General features: G+C 41.2%; 1 protein-coding gene across 1 annotated transcript in view; it reads left to right on the top strand.

Moving 5' to 3' along the window:
- DOCK2 (dedicator of cytokinesis 2) overlaps positions 1–12,536 on the top strand; it is a 1,017,649-nt gene that overhangs the window by 462,854 nt on the left and 542,259 nt on the right. Inside the window, exon 26 of the mRNA XM_073573729.1 lies at positions 8,764–8,912. Within this exon, the coding sequence (XP_073429830.1) occupies positions 8,764–8,912 (149 nt within the window). The remainder of the gene's footprint in view (positions 1–8,763; positions 8,913–12,536) is intronic.

Below are 12,536 nucleotides of genomic sequence, written 5' to 3'. Positions count from 1 at the left end.
GGACTGTGCACTCTGACTTCCATAAGCGCTCTGTCATGTAACCGCAGTGCGTTCCACTGCGTGTCACTGGAGCGCATTTCCGGAAGTCCCTTTAGCTACAGGGGCGGAGCCTGACGGCGTGCACTCACTATGGTCCAATGGCTGCGCACCTCCTATTCCTTTGATTTCTCGGTACCTTTTGTAAATATACCTCCCAGCACCTTACCTGTACACGCCCTAGGAAAAAGCAAGTTTTCGAAACTGCGCTCGTCGGGCGGGCAGTGGGGAGCCCTCCACCCTTTACTTCTGTGCACTGCCCTTTTGACATCTATTCAACACCCTGCTACATCAAGGTATTTACCGCATGGTGCCCCTTTCATGCCTAATGCATTCTATGTTCAATATTTTTGGCCAGGACTATATTTCATCTCATATATAATTTAGTGCCTCTGCGCTAGGTGGATAACTCTGCAAACCTACATTGCCTTACCACTGTTATGGCAAACATTAGTTTGCCAATATATGTTATGTATATCACCATTGGTCAAGCTTTTTACTAGATGTGGAAATAGTGTTTTGTACTGGTGGTCAATACAGCAATAACAATATTGCCTTGCCATCTGTATTTGCAATAATATATTATTTTTTTTCCTACTTTACCTATTTTTGCACTTTTGGCATTAGCACTTTAGCAAGGGTTAATTTTCATCTTTTGGCAATACTGACATCTCGAGTGCACTTTATACCTGCATATTATTCATCTATGGTTTTTAGGCAATTATTTATTCATAAATTATTATTTACAATGCAATTTTGCACCATATTAATTTATTGTTTATGAATTATTTGCTTATCCCATTTAGGGTTGTGCTGGTGTTTACCTCCCCTTCCCCTTTTTGGAGGTCCATTTTTGTCCTGTTTTTTTAATTTTGTTCCTACTATTTTAAATGTTGTTAATAAAAATATATTTTTTAATATTACCTTTGTTTCTTCACTTCATATCTCTTATGGGTTCTTCCATAAGTGATTATGTGTACTATGTAAATTGAAGTGACCACGGCCGCTGTCACAATAAGGACGATGGGAATAATATTACTATATACTGTCTGTAATGTACTGCTGAGGTGGTAACCTGAGAGACCAAACACTAAACTGCCAATGTCATGATATAATTTTAAGACAGGACAATTAAGTTTCAACAGAATCATTACTATAGATCTGTTATCAAAGGTGTCAATCTCATCTGTTACTTCTCTACTGGATGTTCCCTATGTACCAGTAGACTGAATCTTGGCTGTGCTATTGAATGATCGTGGAGCGCCCACCAGGGCCGTGGGGTACTCGGTACCAGGCCACTTCTTAAAGAGGCAGTGTCACAGCGGCGGTGACCCGGTCCGTTGCCCTGTGCATCCAATAAAAGGAGTACATTTACAGGGTATGAAAAATAAAGAGTTTTTGCAATAAAGTGTTCATGACGGCACCTGTGGTATCTGATCAAAGGGGACCAGTGCTGCAGTGCAGATTCTCTGGGACTGATGGCGTGATGCAGCAGAGTTGGAATAGCTCTCTACAGGCAGAGCTTAGTCCCAGGGCAGATAATAGATGTTGAGGAAGATGGTGATGTAGTATTTAGCAACATATGTAGCAGTGCTGAGAAGGTGTGGCAGAAAGAATTCAGAGGACTCAATAGAGTGAAGTTTCCTTTTACCTTTTACTGTGCTGTGTAGGTACAGTCCAGGGCTCAAGTTACAGATGGTGCTGGAATTGGTCAGCCTGAAAGCAATTTGGAAATCTCCTTATACAGGTGGGTTGTAAGGTCTCCTCTCTAGCGCTATTCTCTGAGGTACTTGCTGTTGTACTTGCTGTTGTGAACTCCACTCAAGTTCCTCTCTCTGTCTGTTACTTAGGTAAAACTCCACTCGCATGACAGGCAGCTGTAGCCTCCTTCATGAACCGCTCCTATATGGTGTCTCCGGCTCACACCTGCTGCTGTGTCGTCGAGTCTCACTTGAGAACAGAGGATCTGCAGCCTCCAGTCCTCCAGATTATGCCGTGGGACCTTTAGCACCCACACAGCCTCGGACTCCAGCATCCAGTCTCTGGCGCTTAAGCTTGGGGATGAGCTCTGCTATGCTCCTGTCCCCAGCTTCTTCTCCGCACTTCCTCTTTCTTCCCTGTTCAGGCATCAACTCCCCACTAACTTCCTCCTCCTTACCAGAGAGTGCAGCTCCCCTTAAGTCAGGTTTAGAGCTCCCTCTGCTGGCCTGGGGCAGGAACTGTGTTGTATGCTGGAACTACCTGATAAAGAGATCCCTTCCTTGCTTCCAGGCATGACATCACTCCCCCTTGGAGGGAGATAAGGTCACAGTGGCAACCGTACTCCTTGGGTGCCACAATCACAGTAACAGTGATTTTTAAAGCAGAATTCACATTATCCAGAATTTATCTATTATTCTTCCAGCATTAGAATACTGTTGCGAGTTTCCCTTAAAGAACAGCTGGATATATATATAAGAACTGCTGATCAACTAGCTTCTAATTTGTTATTTTTATACTCACTTATTATACTCACAAGAATAAATGAGTCAAACACATATGATTCTTGGTTTTGGCTTTCCACTTCTTCCTAGGGTAAGCCATAAGGTGTTATGGCTTTTATGCTAATGTGACCTATAGGCAGCTTGCGCCCAGGGAAAAGCCAATGCAAAAGTGTGATGAAGAAGGAGGATACCAGATCATTGATGTAGCACTTTCATTTTATCTTCATTTACTCTAAAGCATGATGGTCCTCTTTATTAAACTTTGCCATACTCTGATCTTAATGGTGAACTTGTTGAGAAAAAAAATTAGCTGGTTACATAATTATTGTCATTATTATAAGTGTTCCACTTTGATCTACCAATGTCCTTTTTTTGGGACGCCAAATCTTTTGCTTCTAGCAACTAAGATTTTATAATTAGGTCAAATTTTTTGTGTTATGTTTGTAAAATGAATGTTTTCAAACAGGAAATCATGTCATTGTCATTTTTAATTGAATATTCTTCCACCCAGAGAGCTTTCAAAGCACCTATTTTCGAGGTTTTTTCAAAATTAGTATCATAAGCTGAAATTATTATTTAAAATCACAGTTCTGTGATCACAAAGTTATTAGAACTATTGTTTATACTTGAAGGAAGGTATATAATTCAATGGCATTGATGTAGATTTACCAAGGCCAGAGTTATATTCAAGTGAAATTGCCGTCCCATTTTTGGGACATTAGCAGAATGCATCTATTTTCGATGTTTTTTTTTTTTATATGGAAATTTTTGTTTGATTCAATAGTTTTTATACATAACCCTAAATCATTTACAACTGATATGACAGACAGAGGTCTTTTAGTTTAATTTCTTCCTTCTTCCCAGATAGTCTGGAAATCCCTCACCCCTGCACCCCCCTTCCCCAGTACCTTTCTGACTATATATGCTTTGTGAAACCTGATATCTCAGCTGTACTGGAGACACTCAGGAAAACAGACCCTGTAACTTGCTGGCTTGTCAGGCATTGTTTACGATCACATCACAGTATATAAGGTTGGTATTTTATGTTTTTATTCATCACAATTGTTTATTTAGCTTGTTTTATGAATGGATAGTGAAATGTGAAATATATTTATATATATACTAGCTGAAGAGCCCGGCGCTGCCCGGGCATAGTAACTAACTGTGGTTAGTTATAACAAATTATAATTATCCTCCATCCCATAGTCCCGTGCCCATATACCGTATATATATATATCTAAAAAAAATATATATATTTTTATCTATAGTTTTCTAAATGTTACTGTACTAATTTTTGTTTTTGTTGTATCAGCAGTAAGAACATGGCATATCGATATAAAAAAGGACTTACTATTGATGAAATACTAGGTTATCTTGAGGAATTAGATGACCAAGAAGAGGAAGTTTCTGATGTTGAAGTAGTGATTGTGCCCCCTGACCCTGATGAGGCAACTGATGAGGAAGATTTTCAGCTAAATGAGCTTCTTGCTCATGAATTGAATGATGTAGCAGGAACTTTGGAGGTATTGCACACTTCAACAGAAATTTAAGAGGCTCCTGAGGTGGCATGAACTGAGAATTTACCATCCACCTCAGCAGGAACTTCAAGTACCAGTAGCAGAAAACGACCAAGGAATCAAACTTCAAAACCAGTTGTGAGCTAGAAAAAAAATGCAACAGAAATATTACAATGTGCAGCAACTCCAAAATGGAAAAAATGTCAACCAACATATGAAAGCAGTGCGGACCGGGATATGTCCGAAATAAGCAACATTTGTGACCTTTTAGAAAATAAAAATGAAGTTGAAGTATTTGAAGAGTTTTTTTTTCCCATGATGTTGTGAATATTATTTTGACCCAAAGCATGCTATATGCAAACCAAAAAAATTGGTTTATTGGACAAACAAATCTACCTGTATCGTGTCAGAATCCGTTCCAAAAAGTGGTGGCAGCCCCTTTTCACTCAAATGATAGACATTGCCGTTGTCAACACCTGGAGGGCATATCAAAAGGCAAATCCAGAAGAAAGTGTGCCACTGCTAAGTGTAAGGAGGAGGATTGCATTGGCCTATCTAAGCAAAAGCACACAATCAACCCCAAAGCGATGTGGACCTCAACGGAGTAAACTATTAGGTGGCCGAGTTAGTGATGACATCAGATTTGATCCTGGTAATCATTTGATAGAGCCAATTGCTACACAAAGAAGGTGTGCTTTATGTAAGAAAAAAACAACCAGAATTTGCAAACGGTGTGATGTTCCCCTTCATGCTAAGTGTTTTGCTGTATTCCATTGCCCTAACTGAGTTATTTGGAGAATTTTGTAATATAATATTTTGAAAAAAAGTGCATAAACATATTGTTTGCATAATAGTTTGTAAGCAAAAAATGCGAAAAAAATAAAGTTGAATAAGTTCTATCTGTTCTGAGTTTTTGCTATCACTTTCTGCCAATGTCCCAAAATTAATATAAAAGAAGCTGAAGGAAAAAAAGGGCGCAATAGGGTCTTATCTGGGTGGTATTGAGAATAAATGGTAGGAAGTTCACTCACCTTTTCCAGGGGAGATAAAAGCATATAATCGACTGTCAGCTGCTGCACGCCCGAAGGTCCACTCCGTGACCGCCAATGTAAATCCTCATGGATAAAATATTTTTTTCGGACTCACTGTGCGCTGCTTGACAAAGTTCAGTAGTACAGCATGAAGGGTTTTAACAGTTTAATTCCCAACGCGTTTCGAAGTTTCTAATACTTATTCCTCAGGGGATGACATCAAAATTGGGACGCCCTTTTCTGAAAAATCCGTACTTGTAAAAATTTGGCAAATTATATTTCTGATTGATCAGGACCCAAATCATTAAAAATCTGTCATTTAAAAAAAAAAAATGAAAATTGCTAATTTGCAAGTAATGGGTTAATTGATGGAATGCAATGAAAAAAAAATTGGCAGACCCTGTGCATGACAGAGGAACCTCTTTTATAGTGTCATCCAGCATGAACACCATCTTAAATGCAGCCATTTTGAATTTAACGTCAGTTATTTGATCTTCTGTGTCATAAAATCAGATAGGCTATAAATTGTTCCCCAAATGCTTCAATGACCTTTAGTGCTGATGACTTAACCTGTCTTTTTTTGGTCTACTTTTAGTACCGGTAAGTACTAACCAGTATATACCAGAAATTCCCTAGAAGACCTATCAATAGCTTTACACTTGCACAATTTTTCCTACTTTTGACAACTTTTATCTTCAATAACTGACTACTTATTTGCTCCCTTAAAAATTGTAAATAGAGAGGGGCAAACCTGAACAGTAAAGTTCGGCATCCGTGCCAAACACCTACTGTTCAGGCATGGACCCCAAACACGGACTTCACCAGGAAGTCCATGTTACCAGGGTTGAACTGGCCGACCAGAGAACCGGAGAATCCTCCGGTGGACCCTAGATTCTTCTTTAGGAGAGTTAATAGTGCAAACCTTGCTGCTGCCATGGGACTCTTGAGTGCAGGAGAAAGTGGGCCCCCTGCATCAAATCCTCTGGTGGATCCAATGTTCTTCAGTCTGACACTGCATGTTACTGTTCGGGTTTGGCCCTCCCAGACACCGGGAGGTTGTCACTCTGTCATGTGCATCACAGCGTCACAAACACGGTTTCTGATCGGCAGTAAAATCATCACTGCCGGTCAAACAGCTGCAGTTCCCATGCTGTTAAAAGACAGCGTGAGCCAGCAGCTGTGATTGAAGGTATAAAGTTCACCTCCAGTCACTGGTGTCAGCTGATGGAACTACTGCTCCCATCAGCCGACACCTGCTGCCGCTAATAACAGTGAGAGCAGAAGCAGCTGATGGGAGTATTCATCAGCCGCCACCTGAACTGTAAATAAATAATAATAAATTAAAAGGGCTTAGGTTCCCCTGTATTTTTGATAACCAGGCAGGCAAAACTCACAACTCGGGGCTGCAACCCTCAGCTGTCAGCTTCAGCAAGGCTGGTTATCACGAATAGAAAGGTCCCCATGCTGTATTTATTATTTGTTTTAAATAAATAATAAAAAAACACCATGGGATCCCACCATTTTTGACAACTAGCCTTTCTAAAGCAGACAGCTGGGAGCTGGTATTCTTAGACTGGTAAGAGGCTATGGATATTGCCCCCAGCCTAAAAACAGCAATCCTCAGCTGCCCAGAAAAGGTGCATTTATTAGATACACCTATTGGGGTTCATATTGGTGGGGTTGATGTCACCTTTGTATGATCAAAAAAAAAAAACATAGGTATGAACTAGGATATAAACTTGTGTGCATGCATCATGTAAGTGAATGTTGACACTAACCACTAAATGAAAAAAAAAGCACAGAGAGAAACATAATGATTAAATATCCTGCAGTAAATAAATAAATAGCATAGTGTATGAAAATAATATACTGTACTTAGCGAACATGTTTTTTGATTAAAAAAAATGTGAAAGCCATCCCGCCTCATCATGGTGGCGGTAAATGGGACTTTGGGACACTCCTATCTGTAATGTTAAAAACCGTACCGTTTGACAAGTGACATGCATGTAGATAAGGGCTGAGGAGGGCTGAGCCCAACTAGTGGACCCACAGCCAAGGGAGACCACATCAACAATGCCCAGCTCAAAAGAAAGGCAGGCCACACCTTCATATGCACATGATGCAAATAAACAGAAAAGAGTTGAGACTGCCCCAATTACAGTACTGTGACAAGGTGGGATGGCTTTGTGTGAACATGCGCTTATGTGGTAGGGGGCCGGTCTTGGGGGGTGGACCACTGCTTACCAGATGAGGCAAAGATGAGATGGAGACAGCTTCCACTTGTAACAGTTCCGGATTTATTTGTCGTCCTCCTGACGACCACCAAACACGCACCGCAGCTTCTTTACACCACTGTATCGCCAGGCCCGGGTACCTATTCTTCAGCTCCAGTCGCAGTAACGCACCTCGTGGATCTTTCACTGGGGGCTGTCCTAGACCAATCTACCCCCAGCGCTTCACCTGCCCGAGGTCGTCTTCCAATCGGTACCCCCTGGGCCTCGTCTGTCTTGCGGTACGTCGAGTCAGTGTCTCCCCCCTTGCTGCCTCTTCTCCTTGCCTGTCCTGCAGTCCGTCGGGTCAGGGCCACCCCCGGCTGTCTCTCCTTGGTCCGTCCCCCTGGCCGAGCTCTTCTCACTTTCTCCGTCTTCTTCTGAGCTCCTCCCCGGACAAAACTCTCCTGGAGCCCCGCCTTCTTCTATTTATCCCCTCTCTCACAGGGGAATTTCCCACCCGGGCTCCTATCTCCCCGCCCCCCATGACTAAGCGGATTCCTAAGCCCTAAGCTGATGTTAAGTCCTGTACTACTCTCCCCTGCCATCTTGTCGTCATTTCACTGTACTGCACTCCCTTTTCTGTCTTTCCCTGCTGTTACCTTTCTAACCTGTCAATCTCTGTCACTAGTGCACAAACCGTCCCCTCCTTCTACCAGTCACGTCTGTCCGTCAAGTCACCTTCCCCACACTTACATGCTGCATGCACTCCAGTTTATATCCCAGGTCATACCTTGTTTTTTTTCCTGTCTGATTGCTTCATGAGCATATAAATGCATGGCCTGCCTTTCTTTTTATCTGAGCATTTTTTGTGGTCACCCTTGGCTGTGTGTCTTCCATTCCATTACGCCTCATCTAAAGTGCTGTTAATTCCAGATCATGGGCACATTCGCTAGCAAGCAAATCTCTGTATTATTTGCAGACTACCATTTTCAACTTTTTCAATGCTACCTCTGCATACAATCACCCTAATATATCTGCTGCGTTCCTTGCCTGAGTTTTCATAAAACCTTTTATAGTCCCTCTTAATTGTCTGCACTATACCATGTCACATAACTACTGCAAAGTTTTAAGGGAAACCCCAAATGGTTGTAACTAAGGTAATTTCATTCTTGATGTAACCTTCTACAAAGTGAGAAATGATGGTTGGGTACATTTTGGTCGCTTTGTGTTAATCGAATTACAACTTTTACAAATTCACAGGGATCTGCAAATTTCGTAAAATTTAACTTGAATTCAATTTACAGCTGATGGAGTCAATCATCTCTAATGCTCATGGCAACAATAACTGGTGGCATAAGGTTGCCATAAGCTGACAGTTGATTACATGGTGGCATGTTGCATCTACTACATGATGGACATATTATACCACTGAGGTTAGGCTTAAAATGTACTTTACGTAAGTATCACATTTTTCTCCATTCAGAATGCCGTGATATTTTGTTACCTATGATGACCAAAGAATTAAAAGAATGGATAGAACAAGGAGGACTTGAGGTGTCCCAATCAAGAGATAAGAAGCACTGTGTGTTTTTGCTCAACAACATTCTGGAGGTGCTCAGCAGTCAAGATGCGGTAAGAACAATAATCATTACTGTTATGTACTTAGCTAAAATCATGTAATGTGTAGGCCCAAATAAGAAAGTAGAAAACTAATTACGGTAGTTTTTTTTCAATATTTATTGCAGACTCCCTTAACCCCTTACCTACAATGGACGTAATATTCCATTCATGTGACCCTGGACCTAATTACCATGGACGGAATATTACGTCCCAGCGATCAGCAGCGCCCACGAGGTGAGCGCCGCTGATCGCGGCCGGGTGTCAGCTAATTATCACAGCTGACACCCGACACGTTAACCCCTTGTGCACCGCGATCAAACGCGATCGCGGTGTACCGGGGGTTAAAGGGAAGCATCGGCAGGGAGCGGGCTCCCTCCTTGCTTCCCTGAGCCCCCCACGGCAGCGCAATGTGCAGCGCTGCTGCGGGGGTCTCTTTCCCTACAGGCCCCCGGATCCAAGATGGCGACGGGGGCCTTCGGGGGCCTGTAGGGAGCTGACTTCCTCACTGCCTGCAAAGCGCAGGCATGAGGAAGTCTGCAGCAGTGCCTGTGACAGATTGCTGATCTGTCACAGTGATCTGTGATGTGACAGATCAGCGATCTGTCACAGGACAGTGATGTCCCACTTGGGACAAGGTAATAAAGTAAAAAATCGCTAAATAAATTAGTAAAAAAAAAAAAAAATATTCCCCAATAAATCCATTTTTTCAAAATAATAAAAAAAAACAATAAAAGTACACATATTTGGTATCGCCGCGTCCGTAGCGACCCGCCCTATAAGACTTTCCCATTAGTTAACCCCTTTAGCGAACCCCTTAAAAAATAAAAATAAAAAACGAAGCAAAAAATGATTTATTATCATACCACCGAACAAAAAGTGCAATAATGCGCGATCAAAAAGACGAATATAAATATCCATGGTACTGCTGAAAACGTCATCTTGTCCCGCAAAAAAAGAGCCACCATACAGCGTCATCCGCAAAAAAGTAAAAAAGTTATAGCTCGCAGAATAAAGCGATGCAAAAATAATTATTTTTTATATAAAATTGTTTTCATTGCAAAAAAATGACAAAACATAAAAAAAAGACCTAAATGAGGTATCGCTGTAACCGTACTGACCCGAGGAATAAAACCGCTTTATCAATTTTATCGCATGTGGAACGGCGTAAACGCACCACCCAAAAGAAATTCATGAAAGCTGGTTTTTGTTCATTCTGCGTCCCAAAAATCGGAATAAAAAGCGATCAAAATATGTCACATGCCCGAAAATGGTACCAATGAAAACGTCAACTCGTCCCGCAAAAAATAAGACCTCACATGACTCGGTGGGTCAAAATACGGAAAAATTATAGCTCACAATATGTGGTGATGCAAAAGCTATTTTTACAATAAAAAGCGTCTTTTAGCGTGTGACAGCTGCCAAACATAAAAACCGCCATAAATAGTGAATCAAACCCCCCGTTATCACCCCCTTAGTTAGGGAAAATAAATAATAAAACTAAAAGAAAATGTATTTATTTCCATTTTCCCATTAGGGTTAGGGTTAGGGCTAGGGTTAGGGCTCAGATTAGGGTTAGGGGTGTGTTGGGGTTCGGGTTGGAGTTATAATTGGGGGGTTTCCACTGTTTGGGCACATCAGGTGCTCTCCAAAGGCAACATGGCGTCTGATCTCAATTCCAGCCAATTCTGCGTTGAAAAGTCAAATGGTGCTCCTTCCCTTCCAAGCTCTGCCATGCGCCCAAACAGTGTTTTACCCCCACATATGGGGTATCAGCCTACTCAGGACAAATTACAAAACAACTTTTGGGGTCCAATTTCTCCTGTTACCCTTAGGAAAATAAAAAATTGGGGGCAAAAATATCATTTTTGCGGAAAAAAATGATTTTTTTTATTTTCACGCCCAGGCGTTATAAACTTCTGTGAAGCACTTGGGGGTTCAAAGTGCTCACCACACATCGAGATAAGTTCCGTGGGGGGTCTAGTTTCCCAAATGGGGTCACTTGTGGGGAGTTTCAATAGTTTGGAGAGCCCCTGATGTACCTAAACGCACATGACACCCGCAGACCAATCCATCAAAGTCTGCATTCCAAAACGTCACTACTTCCCTTCCGAGCCCCGACGTGTGCCCATACAGTAGTTTTCTCCCACATATGAGATATCAGCGTACTCAGGACAAATTGGACAACAACTTTTGGGGTCCAATTTCTCCTGTTACCCTTGGGAAAATAAAAAAAATGGGGACTAAAAGATGATGTTTGTGGAAAAAATAAAAATTTTTTTATTTTCACGCCCGGTCTTTATAAACTTCTGTGAAGCACTGGGGGGTTCAAAGTGCTCACCACACATCTAGATAAGTTCCTTGGGGGGTCTAGTTTCCAAAATGGGGTCACTTGGGGGGGTTTCCACTGTTTAGGTACATCAGGGGCTCTCCAAACCCGACATGGCGTCCGATCTGAATTCCAGCCAATTTTGCATTGAAAAAGTCAAACGGTGCTCCTTCCCTACTGAGGTCTGCCATGCGCCGAAACAGTGTTTCCCCCCACATATCAGGTATCAGCATACTCAGGACAAATTGCACAATAACTTTTGCAGTCCAATTTCTCCTGTTACCCTTGGTAAAATAAAGAAAATTGAACCTGAAGTATTTTTTTTGTGAAAAAAAGTTAAATGTTCATTTTTTTTTTTTAAATATTCAAAAAATTCCTGTGACGCACCTAGGGTTAATAAACTTCTTGAATGTGGTTTTAAGCACCTTAAGGGGTGCAGTTTTTAGAATGGTGTCTCTTTTGGGTATTTTCTATCATATAGACCCCTCAAAGTGGCTTCAAATGTGATGTGGTCCCTAAAAATAAAATGGTGTTGCAAAAATGAGAAATCGCTGGTCAATTTTTAACCCTTATAACTTCCTAACAAAAAAAAATTTTGGTTCCAAAATTGTGCTGATGTAAAGTAAACATGTGGGAAATGTTATGTATTAAGTTTTTTGTGTGCCCTATCGCTGTGATTTAAGGGCATAAAAATTCAAAGTTGGAAAATTGCGAAATTTTCACAATTTTCGCCAAATTTCCGTTTTTTTCACAAATGCAAGTTATTTGAATGAAATTTTACCACTAACACGAAGTACAATATGTCACGAGAAAACAATGTCAGAATCACCGGGATCCATGGAAGCGTTTCAGAGTTATGACCTCATAAAGGGACAGTGGTCAGAATTGTAAAAATTGGCCCGGGAGTTCACTACCAAGGGTGGTTTGCACGTTAAGGGGTTAAAAAAACCTCTCCCATCATTTTTTTTCTCTTTAATATATTAAAATCATCACATTACAAGGCACTGAATGATTACAAGCACTGTAATGCAGTCCAACTAGTTTTTGTTTAAAACGGGCAGTATATGATCACCATCGTGTTTTCCTATTGTCCTTTAATAACATCAGCTATCGGCACAAAGACATAATGTCAGTAGTATAGCACATGATTGGATTCAGTGGTCACATGCTCATCATTGTTAGATTTGGAGTCAGCCTGAGCATCAGTGCTGGATTTCTGACCAATTGTAGAGGTGCTTTTAAGGTTATTTTTCTTACATTTGTATTTTTTTAAAGTTGGATGTCTCATATATGTATCAATATACATCAAT

Source organism: Dendrobates tinctorius, unplaced genomic scaffold (assembly GCF_039654945.1).
Source record: "Dendrobates tinctorius isolate UK_male_01 unplaced genomic scaffold, ASM3965494v1 ptg000036l, whole genome shotgun sequence".
Classification (NCBI taxonomy): domain Eukaryota; kingdom Metazoa; phylum Chordata; class Amphibia; order Anura; family Dendrobatidae; genus Dendrobates; species Dendrobates tinctorius.
The sequence above is the reverse complement of the archived record's forward strand: the minus strand, read 5'-3'. Positions and strand labels throughout refer to the sequence as shown.